Below are 20270 nucleotides of genomic sequence, written 5' to 3' on the forward strand. Positions count from 1 at the left end.
CTCCAGTGTTCTAGTGATCCCTACTGCTCGTTCCTGACCCATGCCACTGCCTGGTACTGTGCTTGATATCTGGCATTGACCTTGACCTGTTCTACGTCTGATCCCTGGTACCATCTTGTCCGTTTGGTTCTGACCCGGCTTGTCGACTACGTTTGGGCGCCTTCATCCCACTCTGCTCCAATCCATCCGGATTACCAAATTTTCTGTATACCAGTCCAGCGTCGCCTTGGAAACATTACAGGTGCCTTTGTCGTCCTGATAAAAACATTTGTTGTTTCCATAGAACTGCAAGTGCATGGGCCTCCCTACCAAGTGTTCTTGTAGAAACCGCCACATTAGTGGCCATTTGGAACCCGTGTACAATTGTATGCATGGTATAAGTTTCGCTTGCACGGGGGTGTCCAATCACTTTGTGTACTACACAGGGCTGCTCAGTGCTAGAGGGAGCAATGTCTCGGACACAGTGGGACAATTTATCAGATCTTAGTGTGGATGAACAGCACAGACATAAGGGAAGTCTGAGTTACTCATCAGCATGTCCACGTTTTGTAATAATTATACATATTTTCCACAGATTGCTGCGGTATAACGAGGATTACAGGCTGCATTAGGAGCACAGAACACAGATGGCTGCGGACTAAATTTGCATGAATGGGAGAAGGAAATGTCACTCTGGGATCGCTCCTGGCTGTTTTATTCTGTAACCAAGTAATATTTTATGTGCAGAAATGTTCATTAATGTGATGTTCCCACAGAGTCTCCTAATGTTCTCACATTACATGACCCTTGCTCAGCTGTCTCTCACATGTGCCTCTAGGTTACTGTTGGGACAAGGGAATGACCTCACAGCCGGTATCTCACAGAACATGAGGCCGAGGCAGCCGCCTGAGGCCGATCTCCGAATGTCTCAGCTGACTTGAGAAAATAAAATCGAATAGAGAATAGAATTTTCCCCTTAATAGCCGACCACCGGCTTCTCGACTGTCTAATACCGGTAGGGGTCTAATGAGAGGCGTCAAAATCCCGACGCCTATCATTATCCCTACGCCGGGAGCCCGACGCCCAGCATACCAAACGAAGGTAAGCCGGGCAGCGGGCGCGGACAGCCGTGTGGGGGGGAGGGTTAGGTTAGGGGCTCCCGGGGGGGACTTAGGGTTAGGCACCCCCTGGGAGGGTTAGGCTAGGGGAAGCATGGGTTAGGGGTATGCACCCCCGGGGGGAGGTTAGGGGGCTTGCAGTCGGGATGCCGACCGCCGGCATCCCGACTGTCTAATCCCGGCAGGGGTCTAATGACAGGCGTCGAAATCCCGACGCCTGTCATTTTACCTATGCTGGGAGCCCGACGCCCGGTATCCCTATCGAAAAAAAGCAGTGGTGAGGGGGTCTCCTTAGTACATCCATGTTGTTTGTGTACTCAGCTGCGTCAGGACGCCATCCACATTGCAATTCTGGTCCACAACATCATGGAGACTCCATGGCGGAGCCCAGAGCCACTGAGCAAATGGGCAAAGCTGGGGTCATTTGTGTAGGTGGCTGATCCAGGAGCCCCCCCCCATCCACCCTCCCCCTTCAAACTTGATAATCTCCCGTGGTGAGTACAATCCTGACCAACCTATACATACGGTCCTGGGGTGAGGTGCAAGAATCAGTCATGCATGCAAACACATTTAGCAGCACTTTATTGTGAGGTTATTGACAGTGTTATAGGACACATTCTGGGGGTGCTTGATCTGGGTGTCTCCACCCTCTAGCGGGGCATCGGAGGGATTTCCTGCTCCAGCACTGGATCAGACAGTGACTTTGCATTACTTTGGGTGGGTCACCGAGAATGAATCATGAACTGACAAATTCACTGAAGATTCAGAGAGCAGATCAGAACAGATTTATACCCACAAATATATTCCCAAATCCTGCACGAAACTAGGGACCATGTTCTTCTCTTCTTCACCCTGTCTGTTCCTGACAATAGAAGAGAGTGGAAAATTAAAGTATTCTGAAATCCCCTTGTGCCATGTGAAGCCCTCAGCCGCCATTGTCGGAGGTGATCAGTGATGTATTTTCCATTAAATAGGTTTAGATCAGTTGTAGGGAACATGCATGTATGAGGGAAAGATGACACTCACTATATGGACAGTACATGTCGACCTGACAATGCCGGGGCCAGGATCCCGACACAGGTGTAAAGCTACTTAAAGCATTGTAACTGTGAAAGGGTTATAATTTTAAACATACCACTTAACGGCATGTTTAAAGTTACATCACTTGCACAGCTGCAATGTTCTAAGTATACATTACACCTGTACATCTGTTTCTCACTACCTGGGGAGCAGGCTGGCAGACCTGTTGAGAGACCCTGCTATGACTTTATGTAAGTGATGTTTTTAAATGCTGTTTTGTTTGAATTGGACATTAGGGGGCCTATTCATCATCACTTAATTTATACAAAAGTAGGTGAAAAATAAAATTTTCACCTAATTTTGTATAATTTAAGTGTCAGGGCTATTCATCATTCATGCAAAGCAGGAGATATCACAGATATCTCCAAGTTACAATTGCACATCGATCATTTCCACAGTCCCCAAACTTTAGTATGGGGATGTGGAAATTGTGGAATTCATCATGTTCCGAAAAAGCATTTTTTTCAGAACTTGTGAGTGATGCTATTCGCCACCCTGAGGTGGCGTATGTCATCCGGTAACATGCACCAGCTGCCGATTACATGGCAGCTTGTGCAGCAGAGGGATCTGTTCAGATCCCTCCTGCTGTCTCTACTTACCTCCGGCGTCTCTGGCTGTGACCGGCTCCCTGCTGTTCTCTTCTGCCAGCGGGAGCTTGTGCTGCAGGGGCTCCGGGGAGGAAAGGTTAGCAGCAGCGGCAGTTGCAGGGTTGGAAGGTGGGGAGTCAGACTCCAGTGGCAGATAGAGAAAGAGGGTGGTCGGCTACCGACACCAGCGGCTGCGGGGAGCCAGAGCCGGCACCGTCACTGGTGGCCGCAGGGAGAGGGGGAATGCTGCACTTATATATACAGCCGCCGGGAGACGGGACGTATACAGGCGGCCGCGGGGGGGAGAGGGGGCCGGCGCTGTCACTGGTAGCGGAAGGGAGGGGGAGGCGCGGGGGGTGCCGCATGGACATCATCTACAGCCACGGGGAGCCGGGACTGACACAGGCGGTCACAGGGGAAGAGAATGCCGGCGCTGACATATGCAGCCGGAGAGGGGCTGCACGGACAGGGTGAGCCGGGAATGACACAGGCGGTCACAGGGGAAGAGAATGCCGGCGCTGGCATGTGCGGCCGGAGGGGGGCTGCACAGACAGGGTGAGCCGGGAATGACACAGGAGGCCACGGGGTCGGAGTTAATTACAGCAATGGGGTGTGCAAGGGCACCAGGGACACATACAGATGATCCTGGAGCGGGGGCGGAGGCTCTGTGTGGACAGTATGCAGGCAGAGAGGGGACACTGACATGGGAAAAGTATCACTTTCCGAAAAGATGTCTTCGCAAATATAGCATCTTTTCAGAAGTGATACTTTTGAAACAGGGGAAGCGATAGATAAATAGATAGATAGATATGAGATAGATAGATATGAGATAGATAGATAGATAGATAGATAGATAGATAGATAGGAGATAGATATGAGATAGATATGTGATAGATAGATAGATAGATAGATAGATAGATAGATAGATAGATAGATAGATAGATAGATAGATGATAGATAAATAGATAGTTATGAGATAGGTAGGTATGAGATAGATAGGTATGAGTTATAGATAGATAGATAGGTATGAGATAGATAGATAGATAGATAGATAGATAGATATGAGATAGATAGAGAGATAGATAGATAGGTAGGTATGAGATAGATAGGTATGAGATAGATAGATAGATGCATGCTCCCTACAAGAATATTATCCAGAACGCATTTCTGAAACTTTACTGTGGATAGGTCAGGTCAGAAAATGTCCGGAGGTGACCTAATCTCGTAACTGGACATTGTGTCCCTGGCGTTCTCACCACTGCTATAGCTTTGCAGCCACTTCAGACTACAAGGCAGCCTCTGATGCCCCGGATGAGACAGAATGGGATTGAAATGCCGGCGGCTGTGTAGCCACCGGTTCAAATCCCGACAGCACTAGCCCGACGTGGAAGAAATCCGACAGTGGAGGTAAGTAATCTAACCCTCCCCTCTCCCCACCTTACCCTAACCCTCTCTTAGGGGTGCCTAACCCTAACCTCCACCCCTAGTGCCTAACCCTAACCTCCCCTCATTAGTGCCTAAACCTAACCACCCCTCCCCGCACCCTAAACCTAACTCTCCCGGGGGGGTTCCTAACCATAACCTCCCCCCCTAGTGCCTAAACCTACCCCCCCCTTCCCCTAGTCTGATCCTAACCCTCCCCGGGGGGTGCCTAAAACTGCCCCCCCGGGGGGTCCCTAAACCTAACCCCCCCATCCCCGGCTACATCACTATTACCTCCGGCGCTGGACGATTAGTCCGGCATCCTGTTGGGGTCCTGGCATCTGAATTAACACAGACGTCGGTATTTCGATACCTATGTTAAATCCCCTGCCGGGATTGTAGTGTCGGGATTGAGACCAGCAGCCATGCGGCCACCAGTCTCATAACTGCATCCCGATGAGACCGTGGGCCTGATTCAGAGATGGCCGCAATTAGCAATGCTAACATATGCTAATGCAGAGCAGGAGTCGTCTGAAGAGAAATGGCGCCTTCTGCCAGCATCGCAGATCCGGTGCTGCATCCTATGTCAGATACACTGCTGATGCCCGACGCAGTGGAGCGATATTTTTTCTCTACAGCACATGCATCAATGTTACACAGCGCATGCATCCAGGTAGCATACGCATAGAGTCGGAGTTGTGATTGAGGGGCATGGGAAATGCACAGTCTTAGAAATGTGTTGGAAATGTGGTGGGCATTTCTGGGCGGAGACAGGGAGGTGTCTTAGCGTGTGCATGGGGCTGGTCCGTCTTATGGGCGTTATGGGAGTGAAATGGGCGTGGCTATGAAAGTGGTTTGCGCGTAACCACTCACACAGGAGCGCATACTTGGACAGAGAAACATCATCTGCTATAGGGTTGGCGCAAGTTTCGATCGTGTGATCGATGGTTCATCTAAAGATGTACTGATTAGTATTTCAGCATCTACAGACGCTGAGAGTGGGCGTCTCAGTCCTTGTACAGTACATGCAGGTGCCAGGATGTGTACCAGGGAAGGACTTTGGAACGGCATTTGCATAAAGTTGCAGACAGGCGACCGCCAATAGGCGCAGACACGGAATCAGCCCCAAAATATCTAAGCAGTTTCCATAAAGAAATTTGAACTTTTGCACTACAAAATTAGCCGCCATCTTCTTGTATTAATCTGCAAGTTTCCAGAATAAACAGCTGAACTCATGGGAAGATAAATGCAGTGATACACACAATGGCATTTCAGTCACATTGTTTCAGCTTTGTGATGACCCTCAGTGTCTTGTCTTCGTATTACAGAACCCCAGGCTGGGGGGGGGATCAGAGCAGTAAATCCATAGTCCTCAGCGCTGCTGTACATCCGTGTACCAGAGTGTGGGATACATCTGACCTCCTGAAATGTTCTGCCCTGCGCTAATAACATGAGACACTACAGTCCCAGCAGCACCACACGGCCTGAAAGGCAGCGCCAAATAATGTGAGTTTGTTACATCTCCCGCAAATGTTATCCCAGTTTAATAGTTTATATACTGACATGAGTCCAAATACTGTCTCAGCTGATTATATATATGTCGGCCTGAGGGTGTCTGGATATAGTGCCCTTGGGGTACATTTGGGTGAGTGCCCTGTGGCGAGGAGTAAGGTGTAGAAAGTGCCCTGTGGTGAGGAGTGAGTACCCCTGGAGTGAGGTGGAGTGACTGCTGCTGGTGTGAAATGGGGTGAGTGTTCCTGGGGTGATGTGGGGGAGAGTGTCCATGGAGCTAAGTAGGGTGAGAGCCACTGTAGTGTACTGAAGCAGGGTCAGTGCTCCCAGAGTGAGGTGGGATGAGTGTCCATGGAGTGAGTGCCACAAAGTGAGGGAATAAGGTTTGGTGAGCATCCATAGGTGTGTACCAGAAGTGAGGTGGAATAAGGTCACCCAGGGGTGAGCTGGGACAAGTGCACCATGTGTGAGTTGGAGTAAGGTGTGGTGAGTGTCAATGGGGTGAGTGCCCTAAAGTGAGTTGAAATAAGGTGTGAGGAGTGTACATATATGGGGTACCCCCCAGTTTGAGTTGGAGTAAGGTGTGGTGAGAGTTTATGGGTTCAAGGTCCCCGGAGCTAATTGGAGTAAGGTGTGGTGAGTGTTCATGGGGCGAGTGCCCCGGTGGAGGTGGGTGAAGCAGCGCTGGAACAGAACAATGTAAATATATTTTCTATCACAGCTCAGGAGATACATGGGGACCAATCTGTGCAAATTACTAGTTTAACTTTAAATTACATTCTACTGTACCTGTACTCAGTCATCCTCATCCTCATCAGGTTTACCCTTGTCCTGGGGCCCCGGCTGTCGGAGTTTGCAAGCCTGTTCCTCCCTACTCTCTGCGGAGTTCTCATTCTCCAGAATGAATTCAACCACATTCCCATCTGTCTGAGTCATGTCCAGGCAGCGGCAGGGAGAATGGCTGACCACGAAGGAGATTCCCCAGGCGCTCTGACATAAGTCTGTGCCATTCGCATACATCTGGTTGAGAAAGGAGATAAAATGTTTTTCTTTTCTACCAGTGTCAGTATGTATGGAGCAGGGAATATATAATAATAACAACGTAATATGAAGTTACAGTTCTACCTCCAGGGTAACCCCTGACTACACTCACTGACTGAATCTAAACATCTCCTAGCTAAACTATACGCTCTTTCTTCATGTGTCCTATTATCAGATCCTGTTTACATGGTACTTAGGGGTCAATTCAATTGCATGCGAAGGATGCGAGTTGTCGTTGCCACAGCGTTAAAACGCCAGCAACGGCACAGCATCTTGCACCCCTGGCGGCCCGTTCCAAGCCCGAATTTGCATAATTTTGCTCGGAGCCCTATGGCGCTGCAAGCACTTTTATGAGAATTCAGGCTTCCGTCACCTGCGTGGACATCTTGTGGAATTATATTGGCCCCTTAGTATCCTTTATTTATAGGGCGCCACAAAGTATCCACCATAGCGCCTTACAAAGAGAATACAATCGATAAACAAACAATATAAACTACAAATATATAAAATACAAAAAAGAGAACAGACAGACTAAAAAGAGACAAAAATAAAAAGTGAAATAATCGTAAAACAGAATGAGATACAGATATAACAGGAGCAATCGGTGACTCCGTGCCTGGGCAGGACAGACAGTGGGAATCAGGGTCTCTGACTGTAGCTCTATAAGTGGGGCACACTGGAGACAGGAATAGTGCAGGGTGAGAACTAAGATGTCAGAGGGCCCTGCTCGTTACAGTCTAAGGGACTGTATATCATATATCTATGTACCTACCTGTATTGTGCTGAGTACTTCTTGTGCCAGTAACTAAATCCACACAGTACTTTTTCCCAAGGGCTGAATTAGATTAATGTAATGTATTGTATCTCTGACATTAAGGGTAATATCCATCTGTATGCCCCATCTGGCCCTCGATACTTTGGTGTCTGAGTCGCTGCAAATTGCACCATCAGGTACCATATTACTGAAGCTATTTAGTGGGACAGCTGCTCCGAAAAGCCCTAACACTGACATTGACACCGCTAATCAGTGTGACCCAGTAGAGAGAGTGCACATACATGAGCAAAAAGACTCCTTCCCATGGTAAAGAAGTCTCCAGGAACAAATGCCATCTAACGATGACTTAGGTACCCACAGTCATATTCCAATAACATTTCAGGTTTCAGAGTTTGATGAATGAATGGCCCCATACTGGTGTGGGGGCTGTGAGGTAAGCAGGACATTTACCTGAGTAATGAATGGCCCCATACTGGTGTAATGGGGCTGTGAGGTAAGCAGGACATATCAGTGCTATCTCCTGTATTACCTGAGTAATGAATGGCCCCATACTGGTGTATGGGGGCTGTGAGATAAGCAGGACATATCAGTGCTATCTCCTGCATTACCTGTGTAATGAATGGCCCCATACTAGTGTATGGGGGCTGTGAGGTAAGCAGGACATATCAGTGCTATCTCCTGCATTACCTGTGTAATGAATGGCCCCATACTAGTGTATGGGGGCTGTGAGGTAAGCAGGACATATCAGTGCTATCTCCTGCATTACCTGTGTAATGAATGGCCCCATACTGGTGTATGGGGGCTGTGAGGTAAGCAGGACATATCAGTGCTATCTCCTGCATTACCTGTGTAATGAATGGCCCCATACTGGTGTATGGGGGCTGTGAGATAAGCAGGACATATCAGTGCTATCTCCTGCATTACCTGTGTAATGAATGGCTCCATACTAGTGTATGGGGGCTGTGAGGTAAGCAGGACATATCAGTGCTATCTCCTGCATTACCTGTGTAATGAATGGCCCCATACTAGTGTATGGGGGCTGTGAGGTAAGCAGGACATATCAGTGCTATCTCCTGCATTACCTGTGTAATGAATGGCCCCATACTGGTGTAAGGGGGCTGTGAGGTAAGCAGGACATATCAGTGCTATCTCCTGCATTACCTGTGTAATGAATGGCCCCATACTGGTGTAAGGGGGCTGTGAGGTAATCAGGACATATCAGTGCTATCTTCCGCATTACCTGTGTAAGTTTAAATGAGGATTATATAAAATGTAGACATCAGTGGAATCACAATCTCAATAATTCCATAATTATTCCTCTGGAGACTGAGCCATGTAGTAGCCGTCACTCCCTGTGGGGAGGACACGTGGCTGCGGAAGTGACTGCACCACAGAGGAGGCACAGAGTAAAATATAACTCTCCCCACGCTGCTCACCCATCTATTTCTATCACCACACAGTACAGCCCTGGCGTCCTCAGCTGTTATTGTGGTCTATGAGAAGGCGCCAAACACAGAACATTTCCTCCCAGCACTCCCAGAGTTCATCACTCAGCGGCAGACATACATGTTTACTACATACATATTTATTACATGCTGCCTTTGTGGGGTCAGTAAGGGTGGTATTGTTTTGTCCTATTTACTCCTGTTGACCTGTATTCTGCTAGAGATACACCATCTTCAAAATAGATAAAAGAAAATAATAATAATAAAATAATGTTTAAATAAAGATTAAAGGGCATGGAAGTAGTAACAGGACTAAGGGGGTCTATTTACTAACATAAGTATCATTTTTCATCGCCATGTATCACTGTATTTACCAGAAACAGCGCTGTGTTACCGACCTACCGGAGTTGGTGTGAAGTACCGCTGGACCTAAGCCTGGCGGATGAAATACCGACGACAGAAGGCCGGCACATGAAGATCCCGACTGAGGTGAGTAAGACCCCTTACCCCCCCCTCCCTCTCCCTTAGAGGTGCCTAACCTTAACCGCCCCCCTTAGTGCCTAAACCTAACCCCCTTCCCCGCACCCTAAACCTAACCCTCCGAGAGGGGTGCCTAAACCTATCCTCCTCCCCATGGTGGTGCCAGACGCTAACCCCCTCTTCCCCTAGCCTAACCCTCCCGGGGGGGGGTGCCTAACCCTAAGTCCCCCTGGGAGTCCCTAAACCTATGTTTGGTGAATGTTTGCTAGCTGAGCGCAGTATATCTTTTTCTCTGTCCCTAAACCTAACCCAAAGCGGCTATCAGCTCCGGACGCCCGGCTTACCTACATTCGGTATGCTGAGCGTCGGGATTTCGGCGTGGGGCTAATGATAGGCGTCGGTATTTAGACGCCTATCATTAGTCCCATGCCGGGATTTCACTGTTGAGAAGCGCCGGCTTCCTGACTACATCCCGATTAAATTACCACTTGTACCTGAAAAATCTGTAGGGCTACTCGTCATTTCATAAACTTTTATAAATAAATCTTATAGTCCATTTTTGCACAGAAATGTACAGTCGTAGGGGTCTATGTACTAATAAAGAGGCTAGAGTGATGCATTACTGCTCCTTTTTCATACTTGCACGAGTAGACCTAACACAGTGCTTGTTGCTGTTGCTTTATGCAGCTGTCTACCAGGCCAAGGTGTCTGGAAAGTGCCACAGTGACGGCACTTCCCAGTCTACCAGGCCAAGGTGTCTGGGAAGTGCCACAGTGACGCCACGGGAAGCGAACGCTCGCCAAGGCGTAAGCATGCCCACCATGTCTTAGCGAGTGGCCACTTTGTCTGTGCGTACGCCCAATCGCACAGGCAGAGCCGCCCACCAGCACACGTCATCTCCAGGAAGTGTATTAAAAACATTGGTACATCAAGCACCATCGGATGTGAACGCAGTGCTTGCGGTTGCTTTACCCTACTGCAAGCAGTGCGAGGAAATCAGTGTAAAAAAATGGCTGGTGACGTGTACCATGACGCTGCCTGTTAATTATACACGCCTCTAAAACGGCATTGAAACACTCAGGCACGCCTGCGTTCACATCTCCAACCCCCCCGTTATTAGTGTCCTGCCCCTGTTACCACCCACAAACAGCCTCTCCTGTCACTATTACCTTGGGCTGCCTTTGCTGGGTGAGCGAGAGGGTTGCGATCGCAGTGTGTGTAGTTGTTGAAAGCGCAGAATGAAGCGTGCGCATGCGCGTATGCAAAACATCGGGCCGCTTGCGAACGCACAGCGCGAGCGAGCGGCTCTGAATCAGGCCCTAAGTTTGGGTTTTTTCGTTTTCTTTTTTTACGGTTTCCTGCTATATGAGTAGCAGAAAACGTTAAGTGCTGTAGAGGGCAATGACCTGCTCTCCACAATGCGATGTATGATTTGGACATTTACAAAGAAGATAATTGTGTAATCTTCTCCTTTAACCTGTTCCTTGATAGCTGCAATACTTACATCATGCAGAAAGGTTTGCTTGCTGTATAGACCCCTCAGCCTGTGTCACCACTATACGTGTTTTGTAACTTTGTTTCATAGCCCTCATTAAGGTGAGCGCATCTACATCGTATGCATAGACGTGCGCAGAAGCCATTCCCCCTCTGACAGATCATGGAATACCCCGTCTCCCCCTCACTCCGGGACAAACACTACACAATTGGACTCACCTGACTGCCCAGGTGAGTAGTGTATGTCATACATGCCTACTTTCCCGGTTTGGCCGGGAGCCTCCCGAAAATCAGGTGCCGTTCCCGACCTCCTGCAAAAGTAGGCACTTGTCCCGGTAATTTACCCTCTCTCCCGCCCGCCGGATATATCAGAAAAAAATATATACACCTGCAACTCAGTGTCGAGATTACAGGCATTATGTTGCCAGGGCGGGGCTGCGATCGCGAGGTCACGCCCCCTGGCCCGCGCTCAAAACTTTGACATGCCCCCAGCTGTGCCGAGCTGGCTGCCTCTCGGGATGAGGCAGCCAGATAGTCGGCAGTCCTGGTGTATGTCCAGGTGGGAGGTCCATGACCCGGTGGAGGGGGTAGTACTGAAGAGACAATCCCTATGCCGGCTTCTGCGCACACCTATGATTGTATGGATACTAAAGGCCCCATTTATCATAAATATTTGCAGCTTATTCACCTGTTTTTTTGTGTTTTTTGGGGGGGAGGGGGGAAGGGGGGGTTTAACCGCAAATATTTACTATCATCCCCATGTATGACAGAGGGACCGCAGCAGATATCTCTGATACCTGCTGTGATCCTCCATTCCCGCAGGCAGCTGCATCCCCCATAGGTGTCTATGGGGGATGCTGTGCTGCTAGATTTACCAACATCTGGAATGCGATGCATTTGGGATAATGGCCCCCGTAGCTAACGCCATCTGAAGATGGTGTTAGCCCATTGTAGCCAATGGGCTACACATCGCAAAACTTACCGGGAGAGGGTTCCTTAATAACCCTCCCCCAGCAATGGCGGCTGAGCAGTCAGCAGGACTGAGCATGCACAGTAGCCTGACAGCACTGCGGGCACATTGCCGGGACAGGCTCCTTTCAGAGCCCCTGTCCCTACATGTGGCGGATTATACATCCCAGCGCTATGGTAACACCATGCCCAGATCGCAGTGCAAATACGGTCATTAATAAATGGGCCCCTAAACTATAGGGTATATTATTTATATCTCTTCTATAGCACATCTCATATTCCTGTGCAGCAAGGGCACATACTAGTAGGGGTGTATTTACTAAAGTGAGAGTTTTTACAATTGGAGATGTTCCCCATAGCAACCAATCAGATTCTACTTAACTGTGAACTTGCACCTTCTAGAAGGTAATAGCTAGAATCTGAGTGGTTGCTATGGGCAACATCTCCACTTCTAAAAACTCTCACTTTAGTAAATTTACCCCATGATTTCTACTCAATACCCACCATGTTATAGGTGGGCACATATATTGATTATAGCATGATGAATCCTACGCTGTATTTTCCAGCAAAAGTACTGATACATCTAAAAAGTGTGTTATTTGGGACAGAGCATATTCTGTAATGTCCCACTTGTTACTCTACAGAACAGGTGTTGCAGGTGCTGGTAAATACTACAGGTCTCTCTAAAGCTGGCCATACACGCTACAATTACGATATCCGCGGATCACCCCGATAATTGTAGCATGCGTGCGGGCGACCGAGGGTTACATATTACTCAGTCGGGCATGCCGGATTGTCCAGCATGCCCGTTCGATGCGATATTTACCGGTAAACTGTCGGCCGCTTCGGGCAGTGTATGCCCAGCAGCGGCCGACTGACAGACATTTCCTGTGTTCCTTCCCACGGAAGGAACAGGGAAATGTCTCCTCCCCCGGGGGCGGAGCGCGGATGTCGGGCTATACACTGTGAGATTTCTCTCACAGTGTATGCCGGCGACATCTGCGGCTGGCAGGCTGCCAGATAAAATGTCTGTCGGTCTGACAGACATTTTATCTGGCCGTGTATGCCCAGCTTAATACGGGTCAGTAAACCACTGAGAATGGTGTTTGGTTAAATCCATTAAATTAATCTGCGCAGATTATCAGTATTAGTAACGTGATGCTGCTGCCAAACCAGGTGTTAGCTGCTAATTATTGCCAGCTGTATAATTACTCCTAATGAGACCTTTCTTTGGAACAGACATTTACTGGCAGAAAGACCTAACAAATACCACGTAACTAAAATGTACAGGGGGGAGCAGGTTGTGAAGTGAAGTAGATATTAGAGTCCGTGTGTTTGATAAACTACAATTCTGGCTTTATAGACAGTAACCTTTTGCCGAATAAATCAAAACGGAACAAATCACATTCCTGGCAAATACTCCCCATTGCCCCTGGCACTACGATTTTATTACCTGTAGATAAATGAGTTGTCATTAATGTAATAATATGCAGAATATATCAATATGGATCTGTCAGGGGACAGATGGAACAAAGCAATGTTCCGTAGATCTTTAGAGGGGCCAGTAATGTAATAATCTGCAGTATACATCACTACCCGTTCACACAGCATGGTTTCACAGGTTACTAACCTGTTAAACCCTGCTATTTACCTGGTTTGGATTGCCGGGTCACTCGACCCGGCGATCCAACCCTCACCCCTTTTACTCCAAGGAGCTGCCCGGGTTAACCCTGCAATAACCCGGGTTTTAGCTCCGGTGTAAAAGGGGTATAACTAATACCACTTTTACACCAGAGCAAAAACCCAGGTTATTGCTGGGTCTACCCGAGTCGCAGCTCAGTGTAAAAGGGTCCCTGGAAAAAAAACCCAGGTCTAGTGACCCGGCAATCCAACACTGTTAGCTACCAGTGTTGGACCCAGGATGGACCTGGGTTTTGGTGCAGTGTAAACGGTGCAACCCAGGTTATCTGACCTGGGTCATGCCTAAAATGAGCTGATTGGTGGTTGTGGAGCAGTCACCTCCCACTTTTTATGACCTCACAAGTTTAGCAGGGCAGACCCAGGTTCAGTGTGAACGGGGCTGACCTGAGAATAAGGGTGCCCATCCTCTAGCAGACATGAAAACGACTGCACGATTACGACCTTGCAATCGTGCAGTCGTTTGTCAGTCTGTGATGTGCCTACACTGAACGAGCAGTTGTTCAGTGCAGGCTCATTAATCATCTGGAAACTTGCTGAACCTGACGATATCATCAGGTTGTCCAGCATGTTTGCACTTTAATAGATGTTTAAACGACCAGGGGCACGCACATCGCTGGTCGTTTAAGACACTTTTACAAACGATTTGCAAGCGATTTGCAAACGATTTATGAACGATTGAACGATATCGTTATCGTACAATCGCTCACATAAATCGCCTAGTGGATGGGCACCTTCACCCAGATTGATGGCGCTGTGTAAACAGTGTCTGACCTGGGTCAGAACCATGTCTGAAAACCCAGGTCGGACCCAAGTTTTTGGTGGAAAAGAGGTATTACATTCTGCAGAATGTATCACAATGTATCTGTCAGGGGGAGGTGGAACATAGCAATGTACTTCAGATCTCTATAGAGGTCAGTAATGTTATCTGCAGAATATATCAATATGGATCTGATGATACAGAGCAATGTTCTGCAGATCTCTAGAGAGCTCATTAATGTTATAATCTGCAGAATATATCGATATGGATCTGTCAGGGGGTAGATGATAAAGAGCAATGTTCTGCAGATCTTTATAGAGGTCATTCATGTTATATTCTGCAGAATTTATCACTATGCATCACATACACACACGTGTAATAATCAGCGGTGGCTCCTACCCTATTAGATGAGTGGGGCTGCCGTCGCTGAATACGAGAGGGAGGGTGCAATCCAGGGCCATAACTAGGGTAGTGTGACCAGTGCCATGGCACAGGGCACCGCAGGGCAGGGGGTGCTGTTTGGGCCTGTCAATTTTCCTGTTTATTATTATTCTCACTTGTAGCTTCTTCTAATTTTATCCCCAGCATCTCCTGGTCTCCCCTATCTCTTTCCTGGCCCTTCCCCATGAGTCCATGGCCCTTTTTCAGGTGCACTCTTATGTCCCTATTTACAAAATTGGGGGGGGGGGGGGGCGCCAATGCTCTCCCTGGCACAGGGCACCAAAAAGTCTAGTTACGGCTCTGGTGCAATCACTCACCCGCCGCTGCTCCGCCTTGCCGGGTCCTTGCGCTTGTGCAATCGATCTGTGAGGTGCCGGGACCGGCGCTTGCACACTAGCGGCGGGGGTCCTCGCACGCGCATGCCACCATCATCTGCAGCTCCTAGGAGCCGGTTAGGGCTGGAGAAAAGGCAGAGTAGCTTGTGGCAGGCCGGACTGGCAGTCCCAGGGGGAGGAGACACCTTTCCCTGGGGCTGCCGGTGGTGTATGTGACTGGCAGGTAGCGCTTCCAATAGGAAGCCACTGCCAGTCACACAGTGTAGCTAGTGCAGTCACGGACTGCACTGACTACACAGAGGTGGTGGATTTTACAGGGGAAGGGGGGGGGGGGAGAGGTGCAGCTTCGCAGCCCCTAGGCAAAATCCGCCACTGGTAATAATAATCTATATGATTCGGCGATCTGGTCACAATGCTCTGCAGAATGATGGGTGAATGGAGATGGCAGACATTGGGCAGTCAGCAGACTCATCTCGGTTCCAGAGTGGAGAATTCCTGCTGCTTCCACATTGGGTCCTGCTGGCTGGAGATCACTCATAGAACTTCTGGCACCAACAGCCACAGAACAAACACATCCCAATGTTATGACATGAGAGGCGCAGCCAAGACGCAGCTGACAAGTGATCCGTCATCCGTGTGGGATATAAACAGCGGGGGTCTGGCTAAGGAACACTTTAAATCTTAATATCTATTAATTGCATCTTCCCAGAAGAAACTGAGCTGAACCAAGTTCCTGCACAACAGAGATCTCTCCCATTCCCAGCGGGGGGACGCAAACAGGCCCCTAGTTATAGATTGTGGGGTCTTATGTTACAGCGGAATGAGAAAGAAAGGACACAAGAAACAGATAACAGGCATCGGTTCATGCTAAAAACAATCACTGTTGTATGAAGTATTTAACTTTGTACATTTAAAAATGTATTTGTGAATAGGCCCCTTTTTCACATGATGAAGACAAGTTTTCATTGTTGAAATAAACTTCCCTTAAATCATACTTGCCAACGCTCCCTGATTATCAGGGAGACTCCCTGAAATAGTAGCAATCTCCCTGTCTCCCTGAAGAGTCTAGGGCAGGGGTCTTCAACCTTGGCCCTCCAGCTGCTGTGGAACTACACATCCCAGCATGCACTGCCATAGTTTTAGCATGCTGCTATATCAAAAAGGTGGCAGTGCATGCTGGGATATATAGTTCCACAGCAGCTGGAGGGCCAAGGTTGAAGACCCCTGGTCTAGGGGGTACATTTACTAAAGTGAGAGTTTTTAGAAGTGAAGATGTTGCCCAAAGCAACCAATCAGATTCTACTTCACATTAAACTAGCACCTTCTAGAAGATCTAGAACATCTCCACTTCTAAAAACTCTCACTTTAGTAAATTTCCTTTACCGCCGCACTCATAGGTGCTGCTTTCACAATCTCCCTGAAATGCTTTTTGAAAAGTAGGCAAGTATGGGGCCTTTTCATCATAACTAAAGTATTGAGGGAGGTAATTAGGTTTAGAACTCGCATGAAGTTCTACCTAATTACCGGAGGATTCATCATTCCTCCTCCCTATAACTATCTATTCCGAAAAGCTGTCATTTTTGTGATGACAGCTTTTCGGGAAATAGATAGTTTTCCCTGCCTGCTCTAACTTACCGCAGCTGGAATCCGTGCTGCGCATGCGCTGTTACAATCGTAAGCCCAGCGCATGCGCAGCACTACTTACAGCTGCGGTAAGTTTGTGTGCGCCCCCCCAATCCCCCTTCCCCCCTCCACTCACCTCCGCCCATCCCGCACTTACCTGCCCGCTGCAGCGCCTCCGGCTCCGTCCTACTGGTCTGTCATGTAGTCTCCTAGCAGCCCACAGTACAGATTAGAAAAAATAATTATTTTTTTTTCTAAACTTTATTGTGCTTTGCTGGTAGAACACAATGTCAGCATTGCAGACGGAGCCAGAGGACGCATCAGAGCGCCAGAGGGAGACGCCGGGGGACCTGCACAGCTGGATGCAGCTAAGTCTGTGCTGCTATTCGCCACCTCACAGTAGCGAATAGTAACTCCATCAAATTCCGAAATTACATAATTTTTGGAATTTGATGAATACCATAATTTCCATATCCGCATACTAATGTATGGGGAGTGTGGAAATTAACGCAGGGGGACTTAGCAAGGAGATATCAGTGTTATCTCCTGTGCTAAGTGAGTTCATGAATACTAAAATAACGTTATTTAAGGAAAATGTCCTTAAAAACGTTATTTTAGTGTTGATGAATAGGCCCCTATGTCTTATTGCCATAATTTATATGATATATATAAATATATCATACATGACTACTCTTCCGGAAGTCGCAGGAGGCTCCGGATGTTTCGAGTAACCCCCCCCACCCCCGGTAGAGTAGGCATTTCTCCCGCATTCCTGCCCACTTCCTAGTGAAGTGGGCAGAATTTCCGTGGCGATCGTGGGGTCTCTGTGTAGGGGGTGGGGTTTAATAATGCAATTCTTCATGAATAAATTTGAGCCAATTGCGGCAATTTACCGCCATGAGGGGGTGGGGCTTAATTACACAAAACGTCAGTTTTTTGTCTGAGAAACCCCCCAAAATTTCTTCTATGGCCAGGATTGCACTGTGAGGAGCTCTTGATCTTGTACACTGTGATGAGAGCCTTCAAACATGAACTGTAATGAGATCTGTAAATCATACACAGTGAGGTCAGCTGGAAAACATGCACTGCGAGGAGCTCTTGAAATCATACAGTACAATGTGAGGTGAGCTAGAAAACATGCACTGTGAGCAGAGCTGGAAAACATGCACTGTGATGAGTTCTGGGGACTGGGTTAAGAGGAAGCATTACAATATTACTAGGAGAAATTATCCAACACTTTTTTTATGTGTTCTCTGGTGGAGCTGGTAATATCCTCAGCTTGTAGGGTTTATATGTACTGACAACACTTTGCTCAAGTAGCAGAAGTGTCCTCTGAAGGGCCTGGCAGCCTCCGGAAACATTTGTAGTGCTGCTGAAATGTGGAGGCTGTGGGCAGTGACTCAGTAGATTGGACCATGTCCCAGAGCCATGTATAGTAGTAATGAGCATCCCTCTGCCCACACAGTGCCACCCCTGACGGCTGAATCATGGACTGCTCACACTCAGGAATAGGGCTCTCCATCAATCAGGGATAAAGATTACACATTAGTAATTCTATCTGGTGTATACACCCATCTAAAGCAAATAAACGCTTTTAATAACATTACAGGACTGTGGCTGACACAGGGGTAAATGTATCTGTACAAAAATCGCCAGCGGTGGGGAAAAACATGCTGAACAATAATCGTGGCAGAACAATCTCTGAATGGATAATAACATAAAAAATCATTAAAAGAATGCCTTGTTAAGGTTTAATGGTTTTTAAATATGAATATTTAAAAATAAAGATATATATATATATATATATATGTATATTATATATATATATATATATATATATAGAAAAAACATAGAATTACTAATATATATATATATATTGTTTAGTATTTTGTTCAAATTTATTTATTCATATAATTTTATAAGCTGGCTCACAAGTGTATATTTCCCCAGAGACTGGCCTGATAAAGCAGTGAGCTATCCTGTAATGGGGCATTACAGGTTAATTGCGGGCCTGTATCCCCCCAATTACTAGGGGCCTGTACTTGGCCTATATATTGTCTTGATAAATAATGGCCATATTTGAATAAATAGCCTGTCCTGGCATATAAATCCCAAGCAGGACAGTAAGCAGCCCATTCTGAGAGCTCTAAATACTAATATTATTGTGCACATTGGCCCAACTGCCAGAAAGTGAACTGTTCACCCAAACAAAGTGACCCTTGGCGGAATATCCTTACAATAGCAGAGGAGTCTTAGTGGAGTAAAAAATGATTGACGCGCGTTTCACAGACGTGCTTCCTACCTCTGATACTTGATGCACGTTTCATAGAAGTGCTCCCTGCCTCTGATACTTGATTTCCATTTCACAGGCGTGCTCCCTGCCTCTGATAATTGATGCACGTTTCACAGACATGCTCCCTACCTTTGATACCTGATGCGCATTTCACAGGTGTGCTCCCTGTCTCTGATACTTGAAGCGCATTTCACAGACTTGCTCCCTGCTTCTGATACTTGATGCGCATTTCACAGACATGCTCCCTGCCTCTGATACTTGATGCGCATTTCACATACATGCTCCCTGCCTTTGATACCTGATGCGCATTTCACAGACTTGTTCCCTGCCTCTGATACTTGATGCACATTTCACAGACATGCTCCCTGCCTTTGATACCTGATGCGAATTTCACAGGCATGCTCCCTGCCTCTGATACTTGATGCGCATTTCACAGGTGTGCTCCCTGCCTCTGATGCTTGATGCGCATTTCACAAACATGCTCCCTGCCTTTGATACCTGTTGCGCGTTTCACAGACATGCTCTCTGCCTCTGATGCTTGATGCGCATTTCACAGGCGTGCTCCCTGCCTCTGATGCTTGATGCGCATTTCACAAACATGCTCCCTGCCTTTGATACCTGATGCGCGTTTCACAGACTTGCTCCCTGCCTCTGATGCTTGATGCGCGTTTCACAGACTTGCTCCCTGCTTCTGATGCTTGATGTGCGTTTCACAGGCGTGCTCTCTGCCTCTGATGTTTGACGTGATTTGAAATCCCTGCTGTCTGCTTCTCATGTAGAGAATTATGCAGCTCAATATTTTCACCAAAACAATGTGACCATGATTTAATTTGTGAGCTATTGCCAAATCCATACAGGTTTACACGTTGTTACTCTTTATTTTTAATGGTGAATATTTACCCTTGAGTAGTCGGATACCCTTTTCCTCCAATTGATGAATGTCAGGAATTCCACACAGTACAAGTTAAGATTTTAATTGGATAGACAGTGTACACTATGGGCCCCAATTAACGAGACATAACCTCTTTAGCACTCGCTCAAGGGGTTATGTCCTCCTTTCAGCATTTAACAAATAGCGGTTGGACCATATGGGCTAGCCTTTACTCTCCACGCGCATCAGTGAGCCTTGGGCGCCCATGACCCTATCGCCGGTTCACCTGTTGTCCTTCCTTGAGCCACATTTGGTAGGTAGTAACCACTGCATACCGGTAACACCCT

At 47.6% G+C, this 20270-nt stretch overlaps 1 protein-coding gene across 1 annotated transcript in view; it reads right to left on the reverse strand.

The window, feature by feature from the left end:
• Positions 1–1890: 1890 nt before the first annotated feature.
• Positions 1891–20270, reverse strand: part of LOC148454881 (riboflavin-binding protein-like) — a 30844-nt gene continuing 12464 nt past the window's right edge. Inside the window, exons 6-7 of the mRNA XM_088460668.1 lie at positions 6488–6718; positions 1891–1959 (exon numbers count right to left, since the gene is read on the reverse strand). Coding sequence (XP_088316794.1) covers positions 6494–6718 — 225 coding nt within the window. The 3' untranslated portion in view covers positions 1891–1959; positions 6488–6493. The remainder of the gene's footprint in view (positions 1960–6487; positions 6719–20270) is intronic.

The sequence above is a fragment of the Taudactylus pleione genome, unplaced genomic scaffold, assembly GCF_031769625.1.
Source record: "Taudactylus pleione unplaced genomic scaffold, aTauple2 ptg000969l, whole genome shotgun sequence".
NCBI classification, from domain to species: Eukaryota; Metazoa; Chordata; class Amphibia; order Anura; family Myobatrachidae; genus Taudactylus; species Taudactylus pleione.